Genomic DNA, 17817 nt, shown 5'->3' on the forward strand with positions numbered 1-17817 from the left:
TCACCGTCAGTAACGCCGAGGTTGAGGGGCTGGGGGCCTGTGTCATATTAGCGGGAATTGACGCCGCGACTGCTGAAGGATCAGACCCTGCGGAACCTGCCCAACCCGCCCGAAGTTGGTTATCTAAAGCCACCGGGGGGGAGGCCCCGGGGCGAGATCCCCGCTCAAGGGTTAGCAAAACCTGCTTCATAGCCTGGAGTACAGAACCCCATTCTTGCACTTCCCTTGCGCCAGCGCCCCCCAAACCCGACCCCGTTATACCGGAGTACTCACCTGCAGGAGCTGAATTGGAAGGTAGCAGCGGGACTTCAACATGCCCACCAGGCTGCAACGGCCCCAAGGGAACTGCGACCGCAGGAAGCACTGCACCAGTCACAGCATCAGGGAACCGACTTGTCAGCCGACCAGGGGTGACCTGTGAAGACAGGACAGGTGAAAAGGAACCCTGCCCACCCATCCCAGGTAATTGGGGACCCGCAGAAGTGGTAAAAACCGTGTGTAAATCTGGCATGGCATGTAAAGTGAATGTATGCTTCTGTGTGAATATTCACTGTGAGCCCTGCTGTAAGTTAATATATCTATATTTTGTGTGTAGTATCAGAGGGGGCAGCATGGGCCGTAGTTAACGGTGGGGCAGATGCCGAGGGCATCAGACCCATAGGAAGGGGTCCAAGGGGGGTAGGATGGGCAGGAGAGAGTGTTGGGAGTGCTTGATGGGCGGCTGAGGTTGATGGGAGTGCAGGATGGACGGATGAGGTTGATGGAAGTGCATGCTGGCCGGATGAGGTTGATGGGAGTGCATGCTGGCCGGATGAGGTTGATGGGAGTGCCTGCTGGATGGATGAGGTTGATGGGAGTGTGGTAGTGGCCGGGCCAGGGGAGACAGAGCGGGGAGGATGAGAAGGGGGGGGGCTGTGTGCACGATTAGCCGGACCTGGCTCTATGCCCCGACCCCCCGAACCCCCCAACCCCCTACTGGTTGCCCTGCCGCCTCGCGGCCTACTCACCACTCCTGAAGAAGGGCCGGCTGCCGACCTAACTTGCTCGCGCTCCGCCTGAGATCCGCCATGAGCCGAGCGCCTGTCAGGTGCCCGGGTCACCGCCCACGATGTGCTGGAAAGTGATCTCGCGGCCGCCCTCCTGGAGGCCCACGAGATCACAGGAGCAGGAACCGGCACGGGACGGCCATCACCTCCTCGAGAAGCGGCAGCCGCACGGGTAGTCCTAGACCGCCTCGGGGAGGAGGCGACAGACTGCAATAACTCGCTGCCGCCCGCGGCCGCGGGGGACCTGGCGTGCGGGCCGGCAACGGGGCTCCTGCTCCTAGACCTCACCCGACCCTCCCGCGAGGGGCTGTAACGGGTAGGGGGACGCGCCCAGCGGCGCGGAGTACCCTGGCTGCCGACAGAGGGAGCAGCTACCAAGGAGGCACCCTGCAGCCTTACCAGCTGGGCCTGCAGGTGCCGGCCACCGTCCTGGAGGGCCTCAGCCCGGAGAGCAGCAAGGATTCCGTCTATATCCATGCTCCTGGCCGTGGGGTAAGCAAAAGCAACAATAAATGATAGGAAACAGGGGAGAAATTGTCACCTTGCCGTTATCTTTAAGATGGCTGAGGTGAAAGGGACAAAATGTCCGTTATTTATACAACCCCACCCAAACCCCTAACCTAAATGCCACACCCATTTTACACCCACACCCACCACACCCACACATGCCTCCTATCCGGCTAGCTTTGGGAAAACAACACTTTGCTTTTAGAAATTATAGATATGAATCACTAAAAGAATATAACACTCCCAGGGACGGACTGACAGTGCCTCAGGCCCCCGGCAAAATTAGGACCTGGGCCCCTTGCAGACCAATATATATGCTGGTATACATGATGGTGTAGATGTCCCGTGTATTTGATTATATGTGCATGTAAAGTGAATGTATGCTTCTGTGTGAATATTCACTGTGAGCCCTGCTGTAAGTTAATATATCTATATTTTGTGTGTAGTATCAGGATCCGTGGATTCAGAGTATGTTTAAATACATGTTTTTTGTTTAGTTTTTTTTTTAAATAGGGTAGTATTTATGCGTGTGTGTAGCATGGCAGTATGTATAAGGGAGTATTTGTGAAAAATGGCAATGTCTCTGAATGAGGCATGCAGGCATCCAAATTGTAGGTCTTGACTTACTAACCATGTGCTAAAGGTTACAAGCCACCTTAAAGGGACATTATAGTCGCCAGAACAACTACAGCTTAATGTAGGTGTTCTGGTGTGTATAGCCAGCCCCTGCAGGCATTTTAATGTAAACCCAGCCTTTTCAGAGAAAAGGCAGTGCTTACATTGCTGACTAGGGACACCTCCAGTGGCTGTCACTCAGAAAGCTACGAGAGGTGCTTCCTTGGTCAGTGATATGCAATGAGCAGCACTGATGTTCAGTGTCTCCATGCTCTGCATGGATGCGCTGAACTTTCCCAACAGAGATGGGGATTGATTCAATACATCTCTATGAGTAGATGCGAATTGGCGTTAGCAGCGTTTTGCCGTGTGTTCGCATTAGCTTCCAATACTTTCCTATGAGAAAGCATTGGAAATGCTGAGATCGTCAATTCTGATTATCTCAGCCAAGGGGGCAGAGCATGGGCTGAGCCAGCGCCGGCTGAATTGGAATAAAGGGATGTTTCTTACCTTTTTGAAGGGTGCAAAGGGGGTGCCAGTGACACTATAGATTCGGAAATACAAGTTACATCAGTGTGTGTATGCAAGGGCATATTTATTGAGGGTCTGTATGTGTGTAAATGCAAGACCAAATTAGCATGTATTTAGTGTGTTAACCCAGGTTTGCATGTGTGGAAGGTCAGTGTTCGTGAAAACAGGGGCATGTAGTGATTATAGGGGCTATAGTGCAGAAAAGAGGTAATGAGGGCAATAGTGGAGGCAGGGGGTAATAAAAGCCATTAAGTGTTCAGGGGAGGTATAGGGGCTGTAATGGGTGCAGAGAACAATGCAGGCTACAGGGGGTAATAGGAGCTTTGGTATATGCAAGGGTTAATAGGGGCTGCAGTGAATGCAGGGGGTAACAGGGGCTGTAGTCTGTGAAGGCGGTATAGAGGTTGTAGTTAGTGCAGTTGCTGTAATGGGTACAAGGGCTTGTAGTGGGTGTAGGGGTTGTAATGGGTGCAGAGGATTATAGGGGCTCTTGTTGGTATAGGGAGTATAAGGGGTTGTAGTGAGTGCAGAGTGTATAGGGGCTCTAGTTGGTGTAGGGGGTGATAGGGGTTGTAGTGAGTAATAGGGGTTGTAGTATGTGTAGGGGGTGATAGGGGTTTTAGTATGTGTAGGCAGTAATAGGGGTTGTAGTATGTGTAGGAAGTAATAGGGGTTGTAGTATGTGTAGGGGGTGATAGGGGTTTCAGTATGTGTAGGGAGTAATAGGGGTTATAGTATGTGTAGGGAGTAATAGGGGTTGTAGTATGTGTAGGAAGTAATAGGGGTTGTAGTATGTGTAGGAAGTAATAGGGGTTGTAGTGGGTGTAGGGGGTGATAGGGGTTGTAGTGAGTAATAGGGGTTGTAGTATGTGTAGGGGGTGATAGGGGTTTTAGTATGTGTAGGGAGTAATAGGGGTTGTAGTATGTGTAGGAGGTAATAGGGGTTGTAGTATGTGTAGGGGGTGATAGGGGTTTTAGTATGTGTTGGGAGTAATAGGGGTTGTAGTATGTGTAGGAGGTAATAGGGGTTGTAGTGGGTGTAGGGGGTGATAAAGGTTGTAGTGGGTGTAGGGGGTGATGAAGGGGGTGATGCAGGGGTGTAGAGGTGATGCAAGGGTGTAGGGGTGATGCAGGGGTGTAGGGGGTGATGAATGGTGTAAGGGGTAATGAAGGGTGTAGGGGGTGATGCAGGAGTGTAGGGGTGGTAAAAGGGTGTAGGATGTGATAAAGGATGTAGGGATAATGAAGGGGTGTTGGGGGTGATGCAGGGGTGTAGAGGTGATGCAGGGGTGTAGAGGTGATACAGGGGTGTAGGGGTGATGAAGGGTGTAGGGGGTGATGAAGGATGTAGGGGGTAATGAAGGGGTGTTGGCGGTGATACAGGGTGTGAAACAGGGGTATAGGGGGTGATGAAGGGTGTAGGGGGTGATGAAGGGGTGTAGGGGGTGATAAATGGTGTAGGGGGTGATGGAGAGTTGTAGGGGGTGATGAAGGGTGTAGGGGATGATGAATAAGTGCAGGGGGTGATGAAGGGGTGTAGGGGTGATAAATGGTGTAGGGGGTGATGAAGAGTTGTAGGGGGTGATGAAGGGTGTAGGGGATGATGAATAAGTGCAGGGGGTGATGAAGGGGTGTAGGGGGTTATAAATGGTGTAGGGGGTGATGAAGGTGTAAAGTTCTTGGAGATGAAGGTGTAAAGATCTCGTATACGAATCCAACTGAACAGATTTGCCCCAGCTGGTTCGTATATCGAATAATGTACCGAACACTTGGTATGCTATGTATGTGAGTGTCATACATTATAACCCTGTTGTTATTGGTCTGTAATTTTATCTTGTAGTCCCCCACAAGGTCCACGTGGGAGTGCCCCTTGCATGGGGAATTACATAAAAGGCCAGTGTGGCTACCATGAAAACCAGTTCACTTAACCCTCAACACGCAGCCTTGTCTCGTGATTGTAGCGAACAGCTATACTGCTATAACCACTAGCTCTTATAAGAGCTCTACAGAGATATTGGATTCATGGTCTGCTTGGATATCGACTGGAGAATACTGCAGCACTACTCAGACTACGGGGAAAGGACATCTCTGACGGTAAATACCCCTCCTCACTCGGGGGGACCGTCACAGAAGGGTTGTAGGGGGTGATGAAGGGTGTAGGGGGTGATGAAGGGGTGCAGGGGGTGATGAAGGGTGTAGGGGTTGATGAATAAGTGCAGGGGGTGATGAAGGGGTGTAGGGGATGATAAATGGTGTAGGGAGTGATGGAGAGTTGTAGGGGGTGATGAAGGGTGTAGGGGATGATGAATAAGTGCAGGGGGTGATGAAGGGGTGTAGGGGGTTATAAATGGTGTAGGGGTGATGAAGGTGTAAAGTTCTTGGAGGTTACTTTTTGCTTTGCCTTGATCGGTATACGAATCCAACTGAACAGATTTGCCCCAGCTGGTTCGTATATCGAATAATGTACCGAACACTTGGTATGCTATGTATGTGAGTGTCATACATTATAACCCTGTTGTTATTGATCTGCAATTTTATCTTGTAGTCCCCCACAAGGTCCACGTGGGAGTGCCCCTTGCATGGGGAATTACATAAAAGGCCAGTGTGGCTACCATTAAAACTAGTTCACTTAACCCTCAACACGCAGCCTTGTCTCGTGATTGTAGCGAACAGCTATACTGCTATAACCACTAGCTCTTATAAGAGCTCTACAGAGATATTGGATTCATGGTCTGCTTGGATATCGACTGGAGAATACTGCAGCACTACTCAGACTAGGGGGAAAGGACATCTCTGATGGTAAATACCCCTCCTCACTCGGGGGGACCGTCACAGAAGGGTTGTAGGGGGTGATGAAGGGTGTAGGGGGTGAAGAAGGGGTGCAGGGGGTGATGAAGGGTGTAGGGGGTGATGAAGAGGTGCAGGGGGTGATGAAGAGGTGCAGGGGGTGATTAAGGGTATAGGGGGTGATGAAGGGGTGTAGGGGGCGATGAAGGTGTGCAGGGGGTGATGAAGGGTGTAGGGGGTGATGAAGAGGTGTAGGGGGTGATGAAGGGGTGCAGGGGGTGATGAAGAGGTGTAGGGGATGATGAAGCGTGTAGTGGGTGAAAAAAAAAGGTAAATAATGTGTTGCCCTCTCCCTGAGCCTTACCTTTGTCCAGGGAGGGGGGAATCCTTATATATATAGGGGCATATATATATATATATATATACTCACTCTCCCGACTCAAGCATGAAAGTACAATAGATACCGGTATCCTAAGCTCCCACATGTTTCAGCAAATTTCACAACCAGCCAAACTTTCAATACCTTAATCCCACCTTACTTAATCCCACCTGACTAGCCGGGTAAAACCCAGCCTGGTGTATCCCAGGTGCATAGAGAACACGGTTAATGCCCTTTCACACAGTCATCCCTAGCTAACCCCGGGTTGGTAACCACACTTATATAACAGAGAAATGTGCTTTAACTCTCATGCATTACTCAAATATGTCTAGCAAATTTATATTTTCCTATGTATGGACAAACCCAGTGTATTTTCCTGACGTTATTTTTGCAAATAAATTTCATTTATGATCGCAAACCAAACACGGAAATAAAGAATTCAAAGAAAAAAAAGTCAAATAGAAAAATAAAAATGATAATAGTGTATTATTGTAAAAAATATACACAAAAATATAGTAATAATATACCACTGTATATATAGTATCCAGTTGTACCCAGCACACACACTCATAGATTGTCAAAAAATGCCGGGTGCATCTTAGCCATAGCCAAAAACATATAAAATAATCTCAAAAATAAAGGCTTGCACTCACGGTCTGTTGTTAGGATTAAAACACTTCTTCTTTATTCCATATTATTAAAATATAGTTGCTGTCATCTTTGTCGACGTTTCAGCCACATCAGTGGCTTTCATCAGGACCAACTCAGCTCACAAAACTATTACATATACAAAAAGCCACTTATATATAGCTAAACAGACTTCTAAGACAAATTAAAAACACTTACCACCTGTGTATTCAGGCGCCCGGCGTCTCTCACTTCCGTGTGCGCATGTGCGAACATGCCGAAACCGGAAGTAGCGTGTACGCGTCATTGTGCCGTTGCCGGGGTAACCCGTAATGTAAACAATCCACCCGGCAACGAAACACTCCTACACACTGCCCGGGCGCCTATTAGGTGAATCAAACAGATAAAAATCATTTGTACATATCTTACTAATCCCCCTGCAGCACAAACTTTATGTGGCTAACTGATATATAGTGTATATATATCACTGTATATATATATATATAAAAAAATATGTGACTCTTTCATTTAGGAGTGGTGTTTGTTTCTCTGTATTTTTCCCTTTTTAGCACTTTTATCACCACTTTCTTTTAGTATTGCAAATGTTTCGATATGTTTTGTTTGGGATTCTCTGTGAATTGTATTGATTTTAAAAAGATTTTATAGTGTTAGGAATACAAATCAGAACTCTGGCACCCCGTCCCATGCACCCCCACCCCCGACATAAAATGGGGTTAAAAAAGACCTTTAGTCACTTAACCAATTCCAGCACAGATGTCACTGGGTCAGTGCACCATCTCCTCCGACAGGGGGACCTAATGTGAATGCGCGGCATGCTCATTTGGCCCTCCCCATAGGAAAGCGTTGCTTTCCTATGGAGTTTTCACTGACCCTGGATGTCCTCATGTAGTGTGTGAGGACATCCAGCTTCGTTTAAGGGACTCAGAGTCCCTTACAATCCTAGAAGTATCTCTAGTGGCTGCCTGATAGACAGCCACTGGAGATAGTCTTAGTACTGCAAAGTAATCATTGCAGTTTCTCAAAAACTGCAATACCGGTAGTTTACATCACTGGTGTGGTCTGGGTGCCTATAGTGTCCTTTTAAGGCAGACACCAGATGATACAGAACGACATGTGTTCAGTCTGTTGTAAATATGTGAATGGTAAATCTTCATCAAATCTGGAGTTCTTATTTTATTTTGCTCATGCAGGGCACATTCAGACTTTATTGAATAAGCCTCTTAGTGTTGAAGGTACCTCGGAACAATATCTGAAGAAAACACAAATAAGATTTAAAAAATACAAAGATAGGATAAGCACTAGAGTGTCAACTGAGTATAGATATGATAGCAGGCAGCAAAAACTAATAGTAAGGGTTACCCTCAACCCTTTACTGAAAGATATAGAGAAAACAATATATACAAAATATAGCTTGTGCCAATATAAATTTACTAGTCCACAATTGCTTGAGTGATCTTCACATGAAAATAGCCCCCCCCCCCCCCCCCCCAGTTGCGATGTGCTGTTTATTTTAACTTTTGGTTTAACCCCTTAAGAACACACGACATGTGTGACATGTCATGATTCCCTTTTATTCCAGAAGTTTGGTCCTTAAGGAGTTAAAGGGTTAAAGTATATTTGGCATTTACTACTAGTTGTGTTTGTCTATTTATTATGCTTTTTATGCTTTTAGTTGCTTTTATTATTATTTTTTTTATCTTCTCCTGTTCCTGGCACTAAAAAACATACAGAATAAGGAAACTTTGGACACTACTCCTTGGAGAATCTACTTTACATTATATTTCTGGTGGGGATTATACCACCCAAGCGGTAACATCTGAGCTGGATCTACTGCTCCACCACATATGAGTGAAAATGAGCACTATAGTTTGCCATTTTAATCTTTTATATATCAAACCACACATTGAGGGAACAGCCCCCAGATCTACATATCCATCATTGGAGATTGTACCACTGCATGCTGCTCAACTGAGCAGGTCTATTAGCTCTCTCAAATGTGAGTGATATACCTTATACATTATTGTTGTATGTCCTGCACCTAGTTCCATATGCTCTGCAACATCACTAGTTATTTTCTGCTTTTGTTTCATATACTCCCACCACCAAGTCTAGACGGTTACCAGTTGCGAACAGACTCCATCAGTTGTGGACTAATTGGACTTTATATTGGCGCAATCTATATTTTGTATATATTGTTTTCTTTACATAAATAAGACGGCACACTTTAATTTGAATATACATTAAACATGATTATTCACTAAAGTGTGATTTGTCAAAAATCAAAAGTAAGTTTAAAGTGAATTTCATGTTTTTTAAATGATTGGTAATTTACAGCATGGTCACTGTGCGGCCCGGCGAGTCGCGAGTGCATGCTCAGTGTTATAGCAGAGTAGGCACCTGCATTCCCCATATTGCTGGTGCCTACTCTGCTAACATTTACCCGGCCGGGGAGGAGGGCCAGCGAGGGAGCTCAGTGTTCCTGCTCCTCACTGCTCCCTCCCACGCGCCGACGTCATATTCCGGCACCCAGCATCACTAAATCGAGGGAGCAGTGAGGAGCAGGAAGGACCCCAGGGAGATGCCCCCCATCGGCTCCATAAGTTAAGGAGCAATAATGAAAAGTATGTGTGTGTAAGTGTCTGTCAGCAAGTATGTGTGTGTGTCTGTCAGTGTGTGTGTCAGTCAGTCAGTGAGTGTGTGTCTGTCAGTGAGTATGTGTGTGTCTCTGTCAGTGTGTGTGTCTGTCAGTCAGTCAGTGAGTGTGTCTGTCAGTGAGTATGTGTCTGTCAGTGAGTATGTGTGTGTGTGTCTGTCAGCAAGTATGTGTGTGTGTCTGTCAGCAAGTATGTGTGTCTGTGTGTGTGTATCTGTGTGTGTCTGTCAGCAAGTATGTGTGTGTCTGTCTGTCAGTGAGTATGTGTGTGTGTATGTGTGTGTGTCTGTCAGTGAGTATGTGTGTGTCTGTCAGCAAGTATGTGTGTCTGTCAGCAAATATGTGTGTGTGGGTCTGTCAGTGAGTGTGTGTGTCTGTCAGTGAGTATGTGTGTCTGTATGTGTGTGTCTGTCAGTGAGTATGTGTGTGTGTGTGTCAGTGTGTATGTCTGTCTGTCTGTCAGTCAGTGAGTGTGTGTGTGTCTGTCAGCAAGTATGTGTGTGTCTGTCAGTGAGTGTGTGTGTGTGTGTCTGTCAGCAAGTATGTGTGTGTGTCTGTGTCAGTGAGTGTTTGTGTGTCTGTCAGCAAGTATGTGTGTGTCTGTGTCAGTGAGTGTGTGTGCCTGTCAGCAAGTATGTGTGTGTGTCTGTATGTGTGTGTGTCTGTCAGTGTGTCTGTCTGAGTATGTGTGTGTCTCTTTGTGTGTGTCTGTCAGTGTGTGTGTGCGTCTGTCTGTCAGTGTGTGTGTCTGTCAGTGAGTATGTGTGTGTGTGTGCTGCCGACATAAACTTAAACCTTGTTTATGTGCCACACTTGAGTTTGACATGCTTGTATTACATTGTTACAAGGTGTCATATATTAATATATACTGTGACATATTACAGCGTTACAAGGTGTCATTTATTAATATATACTATGACGTATTACAGTGTTACAAGGTCATATATTAACATATACTATGACCTATTAAAGCGTTATAAGGTGTAATTTATTAATATATACTATGACGTATTACAGTGTTACATGGTGTAATTTATTAATATATACTATGACCTATTAAAGCGTTATAAGGTGTAATTTATTAATATATACTATGACGTATTACAGTGTTACATGGTGTAATTTATTAATATATACTATGACCTATTAAAGCGTTATAAGGTGTAATTTATTAATATATACTATGACGTATTAAAGAGTTACAAGGTGTCATTTATTAATATATACTATGACGTATTACAGCGTTATAAGGTGTAATTTAATAATATATACTATGACATATTACAGTGTTACATGGTGTAATTTATTAATATATACTATGACCTATTAAAGCGTTATAAGGTGTAATTTATTAATATATACTATGACGTATTACAGTGTTACAAGGTGTCATATATTAATATATATGGTTATGTATCAAACGGTCATTTTTCACGATAGTTCCTCTTTCAGTACGAGCCCTATATTCTGTTTGTATGGTTTTGGTATTGATTGCTGCTAACACTCATAATGCTAATAAGGAGGTTTAGTGTCTTGTTTCCATGGCAACATAAACCTTTTACCTGCATTGTGGCATGCCGAATAGCGTCACGGATATTGGAGATGTACGATTATATTGCAATGTACTTCATGGGAGCATGGGATACAGCTGATTATCATATAACTGTGCAGTAATCCAGCATTGAAACAGTTAAAATTCATTTTCATAAAGGTTGCTGCTTTGCGGGATACAATGCAAAATGTGAAGGATTCAGGAGTTGTATAGTATTATATAGTGAAGGATGGAGGAGTTGCATTGTTTAATGATGGATACCTAAGCTGCGTTGCATTACAAGTGAAGAGTTGCATTGCATGGTGTTGTGATGGATGCAGGAGGTGCATGGTGTAGATGCAGCAGTTGCATTGCATTAAAACTGTGGGGTTGCATTGCATGATGTAGGGATGTATGCAGGGGTTGCATGGCATATTTATGGATACAGAAGTTGCATGTTGCAGTTATGGATGCAGGAGTTGCAAGGTGTATTTATGACTGCAGGAGGTGCATGGTGTAGTTATAGAAGCAGTAGTTGCATGGTGTAGTTATGGATGCAGGAGCTGCATGGTGTAATGAAGGATGCAGGAGTTGGATGGTGTAGTTAGGATATAGTAATTTCATGGTGTAGTTATGGATGCAAGAGTTGCATGGTGCAATAAAGGATGTAGTAGTTGCATGGTACAGTTATGGATGCAGGAGCTGCATGCTGTAGTTATGGATGCAGGAGTTGCATGGTGTAGTTATGGATGCAAGAGTTGCATTGTGCAGTGAAGAATGTAGTAGTTTCTTGTAGTAATGGAAGCAGGAGTAGCATGGTGTATTGAAGAATACAGGAGTTGCATGGTTTAGTTTGGATGCAGGAGTTTGGTGGCTTAGTGACGGATGCAGGAGTTGCATGATGTAATGCAGGATGCAGAAGCTGCATGGTGCAGTTATGGATGCAGGAGTTCCATGGTGCAGTTATGGATGCAGTAGTTGCATTGTATAGTTATGGATGCAGGAGTTGCATTGCAATGTGTAGTGAAAGATGCAGGAGTTGCCTGGTGTAGTTATAGATGCAGTACTTGCATTGCATGGTATAGGTATGGGTGCACGAGTTGCATTGTATAGTTATGGATGCAGGAGTTGCATTGCAATGTGTAGTGAAAGATGCAGGAGTTGCCTGGTATAGTTATGGATGCAGGAGCTGCATGGTGTAAGTTATGGATTCAGGAACTGCATGGTTTAGTTATGGATGCAGGAGCTGCATTGTATAGTTATAGATGCAGGATCTGCATTTCTGCATTGCATGGTGTAGTTATGGATTCAGGAGCAGCATTATGTAGTGAAAGATGCAGGAGTTGAATTGCATGGTGAAATCCATCTCAGGTTTTGCAGGCAGCCCCCTGACTGGCAGATGACATCACTGGGGGATGTGGCAGTTTGTGATGTGGAGCTGGAGGCTGGAGCTGGGAAGCTGGGATAGAAATGCTCATTAAATGATCACTGGCTGATTGATGCTGGTTACGCCATCAGTGCTTCACATCCTCTGCAGCATCTCCTTATGCACCCTGCCTGCTGAGCCCTGGGGATGCTCCCTCTGCTGAGGATGCTGGGGGACAAAGCTGATCCTGCTCCAGGAGGGAGATCTCAGCCCTGAACATGGTGTCATGGAAGATGCACTGAGCATGCTGCATTGGATGAATGCATTGCTGAGCCCTCACCTTGCTCCCTGAGCCTTGCCCCCCCCCTGTGTCCAGAGGATGGTGCTGACCAGATGGCAGAGGTCTGCAGAGGCACAGGCACTTTATACTGAGGACCAATCACCTGCCAATGTGAGCCATGACTTCAAAGTACCAGTCTGACTGGATCCCATACAGGTACAGTGAACAGATCCGGATGCATTGTAATCTCCAACTAGCAAGGACACCTTCATTCATGGTGCTTTGGCAGGGCATGGGTTAAAGCCATTGTTGCTGTGTCTGTAATCATTTCATCATTTTAGGAGAATGTTAGAATTGTGATCATTCTGGCAATATAAGGGTTAATATGTGCAGGCATGATTTGGGTTTTAGATATTTTGGGATAAAATTGTTGCATGTGTATTTTCAAGTTATTTTTAAGTATCAAAGTTGTTTTAATAATTTATTCTGTTCACAGTGAGTGTGTTTTAGAATATCCCCCCCAACCATAAGATTAACCCTCAGAGTGCCAGACATAGCAAATACTGCAAAATGGTATTTGTTACCTAAATAATCTGGATTGTATGTCCAGTTTGTCTTTAATGTAACTATTTGGAGAATAAATACCAAATATTAATGTATAGCGTTCTGGGGATAAAAACACATTTTATTTGTTTTTAAAGTCCCCAGTCATCTTGTTCAAATGAGTTTAAATATCTGGATGTATTTGATCGTAGAATCAGTACAGTTACATTTAAAATAATTAATATCAAATAAAAGTGTTCTAAAGGGGTTTATTCACTAAACAGTGAATTCAAGCAACTAGAAAATGTGTTAGTATTTAGACCATTGTTGCAAAGTTGATAAATTATATTGTGAATTTTTGGCCAAGGTTTTACAAATATGTTAGGTTTCACAATAATTCATGGTTTTTGTAATAACAAAGTTCTGTGCGCAGTGGGCGGATTCACATGGTTTGGTTCTGCTTAAATAAAGTGAAACAGCATTTTGGCTTCAATCAAATGAACTTTCCTGTAATGATGATACATTCAACTTAAACGCCTCTAAGCGTTGGCGGTAATTTTCAGATCATTCACTACACAGTGAATTTCCAGAGAAATGGTATCTGGACTGGGAAATTAACTGAGTTGGAGAATTTATTTTAATTATCTACTTTTGCCAAAAAATTTAATTGATTCAATTTCACTTCCTGGTTTAGTGAATCCCACCATATGTTATAAAGAAAAGCCGGGGGTCTTATTGCAATGTGAGTTCTGCATAAAATACCGGTACTTTGACACTTCTCAACATTAGAGATTCGATTAGAATGTTCCTACTTGCAACACCTGCTATTATGTAAAATTTGTGTAAATAAGCGCCAGCGCCTAGTTCTGTCTCTTAAATCTTCCACCGTGAAATAAAAATGATCCTCCCCTTAAAATCTGATCAGGGGGATGCACAATGCAAAGCGGAAAGCATTGTTAATATATACATGGCATGCATCATGATACGTGATACATAATCTTTCTATTTATTTACACATATATATTGTAATTCATGTTGTATATATTCTATACAAAAATAAACCATATTAACCCCTTTATAGCCAGGCTTAGCCGACAAATGTTCTTGACTGTTTCAGCTGCCTTACTATGACCTAAAAACTCACTACAATAAATGGGGGTTATTCACAAAACGGCGAATTGTGTTGGATCGATAACTGAATTCCAAAACGTAGGTGAGGATAGAGTGTTTGGGATTCCACCATACATTGTATATATTTACATATATTTAATTGATCACCTGCCTCGTGTTTTATACCCACTTTCCTGAGATTGTAAGCTCCTTATTTTAACCTGTTTGCCATTTATTTGTTTTATTTTAGATCCACATTGTACTGCGCTGTGTAGTTCGTTGATGCTATATAAATAATAAAAAAGATTTATAGCTGTCTAATTTGGAAGTAAGAACTAAGGGCTCTATTGTAAAGTTTATAAAACAATTCTTCATGTTAAAACACATTCTACTCTTCCTCGATAACAGCTGTGGCTGAGATACCTGCTTCTTTATCCTTTAGTTAATCATACCAGGGGCACTCTGTGTGAATTGCTTGTAGGGTTTATTTTTCAATTTATATTTCTATTTTCATCAAAGAAACACACGACTGACATGTCCATATACATTTTATAAACTACGTTTTCTATTTTCAAATTAGCTCAGAATCAAGCCAAAGTTTCACTCACTATCAGAGACGCAAACTTATCTGCAAAATACTTGTTATTCTCTCTTCCTTGGAGTTGGGTCACCTTGACGACCCGGGGACGAGGGTAAGACAAAAAAATGTGCCTTGCGGAAGGTCTTGTGTCGCTGGCCAACCATCGGTAAGATATTTGCGCACACAAATAGAATTCCCACAAATACCGACTGCGCACTGTGCGAGAACTCATCTTGGATAGTAACAGATTGATGAGATCTAACGGTGTATGTGATTAGCCGGCATTCTTCCGGGAAAGATTGTACTTAATATTTCTTAAAGTAAACCTATTAGTTTTTATAAGATATATTCTTTATTATAAACCGCCTCTTACAAGTTTTTCCAAGTTTTTAGAAATCTGTTTTTGTTTAATTGTTCTCTTTAGAAGAAGGTATGGATTACAGTCTAACTAGTTCTCTGGATTTAGAAACTGAAGCAGCATATCTATCGGAACGCCATAACAGTTACATCATCGCTGAATTCTTTTCTTGACACCTTTTCGCAACAAGGCACAGCATGCCTGTTACATGTGAGCAGGAAGATTATGGAGAGCGAACCCATATGAGAAGGAATTACTTACATCGGCCTTACTGAAGCATCTTGGACCACAGAGATCGTTCTCAGTGTGCATCTCACTAGGTAACACTGCTGCAAGTTTCAGATAGAAGAGGTAGATGCTAGAAAAAAACAGTATTTGGGTAAGAATACACTGTACTAAGCAACAACCATCAAAACGTGAATGGGAAAAAACTGTTCATGATGTGAATACTTCATAAGTTATTTCTGGTTGCATCATCTCCAAAGCTTACAAACTGGAAAAGAAAAAGCTCCTAGCGTAACGCGTTTCGTGTCGCGTTAGACTTACTGGGCTTGACCAATGGCAGCCGGCTTCAATCATTGATGTTCGTAGTATTTGGATCCTTGTCATCCAGTGGTGTCCTACTCCTAGTTATATTTATCCTTGGTTGCAGTTGGAATTTACAGTGTTTTACAAAAAGGTTTTTAGGTTTTTAAGTGTTTGTGGATGTTTTTACTGTGCTGAAATTCACGTTCTCACTTTGTTTTGCATGTGATAACATTTTATAGAAAATAATATTTCATACCTCCAGATTGACACTTAGGAGAACAGTCCCTTGTTCAAACTATAATCCTCTGTCCCTCTTTTCTTTTCATATTTTTGGTGTGTCTGAAACCAAAACATTTGGTTTGTCAAAATCAATTCATTTAAAATTTGAAGAGGGGCTAATCTCATGGTATCATGGTAGCTTTTGTCTCCCAGGAACTGGCAGATTGTCACGATACCTTACCTGTCATCCTCGGACCCACGCAGTACAGCATCCTCCTTCACTGAGCGGCACGGCACCTCTGACGCCGGCCGCTCACTCAGAGCGGAATTTCTAAGTTCGGCGCATGCGCGCCACTGCCGTCGGCTGGAAGCCGACAAGATCATGACGCAACCACGCACCCGGACCTTTTGGGGGCGTGGTTTTAAAGCAAAACACACCACACTATAAAAGGGCTGTCTTGACAGCAGTAAGACGCCCTAGTGTGGTTCTTGCTGGTTCCCATAGTGCTCTTTATGTAATATTGGTATTCTCTCCTGGTATTTGACTTTTGGCTACTCTATTTGACTATTCTACTCTCTGGTTCCCTGTACTTTGGCTTGTTTATCGTTATTCCGTCTTCTGTTATCCCTTGACCTCTGGCTATCCCATTTGACTACTCTAACGTGAGCCCGGCCATTCTAAGGTCCGGTATACGTTCTATAGTTAGGTTGCACTCTGCGTGAAGGGGTCACTGTCGTGACATTACACTAGGGCCATGGACCCTGCAGGTGTTAACCCTCTTGGGCTTGGTGCGGACAATAGGTTTGAGGAGCTGGACCATCGTATGGACCAGATCGCCCTCGCCGTACAGACATTAATCAACCGCACTGCTTATCTCCAGCCGGAGGAGCAGACTCCTAGTCTGAGACCCCAAGAACATCCCATGGAAGTGCTACCTACAGGCACTTCCAATCAGGCTACAGCACCTCTCAGGTATGGGGGTGATCCTAACGGATGCAGGGGGTTCCTAAATCAGATAAGCATATATTTTGAACTCCATCCTAGAGCTTACCCTACCGATAGAGCTAAGATTGGGTATATTATCACCCTGTTAGTAGATAAGGCTTTAACCTGGGCTAATCCCTTGTGGGAGAATGACAACCCCATAGTCTTTAATTACACTAACTTTGTTGCAGCTTTCAGGAGAACTTTTGATACCCCAGGCAGAAAGACTAACGCTGCCAAATCCTTATTGCGTCTAAGACAAAATACCCGTTCTCTAGTAGATTATGCCTTGGAATTCCGTACTTTAGCTGCAGAAGTCAGATGGAACGAACAAGCATTCGTAGATGTGTTCCTGAATGGAGTGTCTGATAGAATCCTAGATGAAGTGGCCACAAGAGATTTACCAGATACTCTAGAGGAGCTAATAACATATTTAGCTCATATTGATGAACGTCTTAGGTATAGGCAGAATACCAGAGAGAGACCTAGGAGAGTACCGGAACGTCTTGCTCTAACCTATCCCTCGTCCGAAACCCCTCCAGAACCCATGCAATTAGGGGCTACAAGATTGTCTGAGACAGAGAGACAATACCGTAGGAGGGAAGGTTTATGTTTGTATTGTGGCAGGAAGGGACATACACGAGTGAATTGTCCTAACCGGCCGGAAAACTCTCGCACCTAAGTTCACAAGGGGGACAGGCCTTGGGTGTTATGTGTATGTCCTCCTTCAATGATAAAAAAGATCTCCGGCTTCTTCTACCTATTACTTTAGAATGGGAGGGAAAGAAAATATCCACCCTTGCTTTAATTGATTCTGGGGCTGCTGAGAATTTTGTAGATCTCTCATTCGGGCAGAAAAATACCCTTCCATTCCAAAAAAGATCGGCACCCTTGGCCGTTGAGGCCATAGATGGTAGACCATTATCGATACCTCTTATTACCCAGGAGACCATTCCTCTAGTATTATCTACAGGTCTTCTTCATAGGGAGGTTATCATTCTGCAACAGATAACATCTCCTATTTTTCCTGTAATACTTGGGTTTCCTTGGTTAGTCCAGCATAATCCGTCGATTGACTGGGAAAAGAAGGAGATCATTAAGTGGGGAGATTCTTGTCACAGTAAATGCATTACTCCGATTAAACCAGTAGG

General features: G+C 43.9%; 1 protein-coding gene across 8 annotated transcripts in view; it reads left to right on the plus strand.

Moving 5' to 3' along the window:
* Positions 1–17817, plus strand: part of TUB (TUB bipartite transcription factor) — a 210765-nt gene that overhangs the window by 96662 nt on the left and 96286 nt on the right. Inside the window, exon 1 of one of the 8 annotated variants that reach the window (XM_063438595.1) lies at positions 12123–12559. The exons of the other annotated variants lie outside the window; for them this stretch is intronic. Within the exon in view, the coding sequence (XP_063294665.1) occupies positions 12522–12559 (38 nt within the window). The 5' untranslated portion in view covers positions 12123–12521. Of the gene's footprint in view, positions 1–12122; positions 12560–17817 lie in introns of those variants that run through there. 8 annotated transcript variants of the gene reach the window in all.

Source organism: Pelobates fuscus, chromosome 12 (genome assembly GCF_036172605.1).
Source record: "Pelobates fuscus isolate aPelFus1 chromosome 12, aPelFus1.pri, whole genome shotgun sequence".
Lineage (NCBI taxonomy): Eukaryota > Metazoa > Chordata > Amphibia > Anura > Pelobatidae > Pelobates > Pelobates fuscus.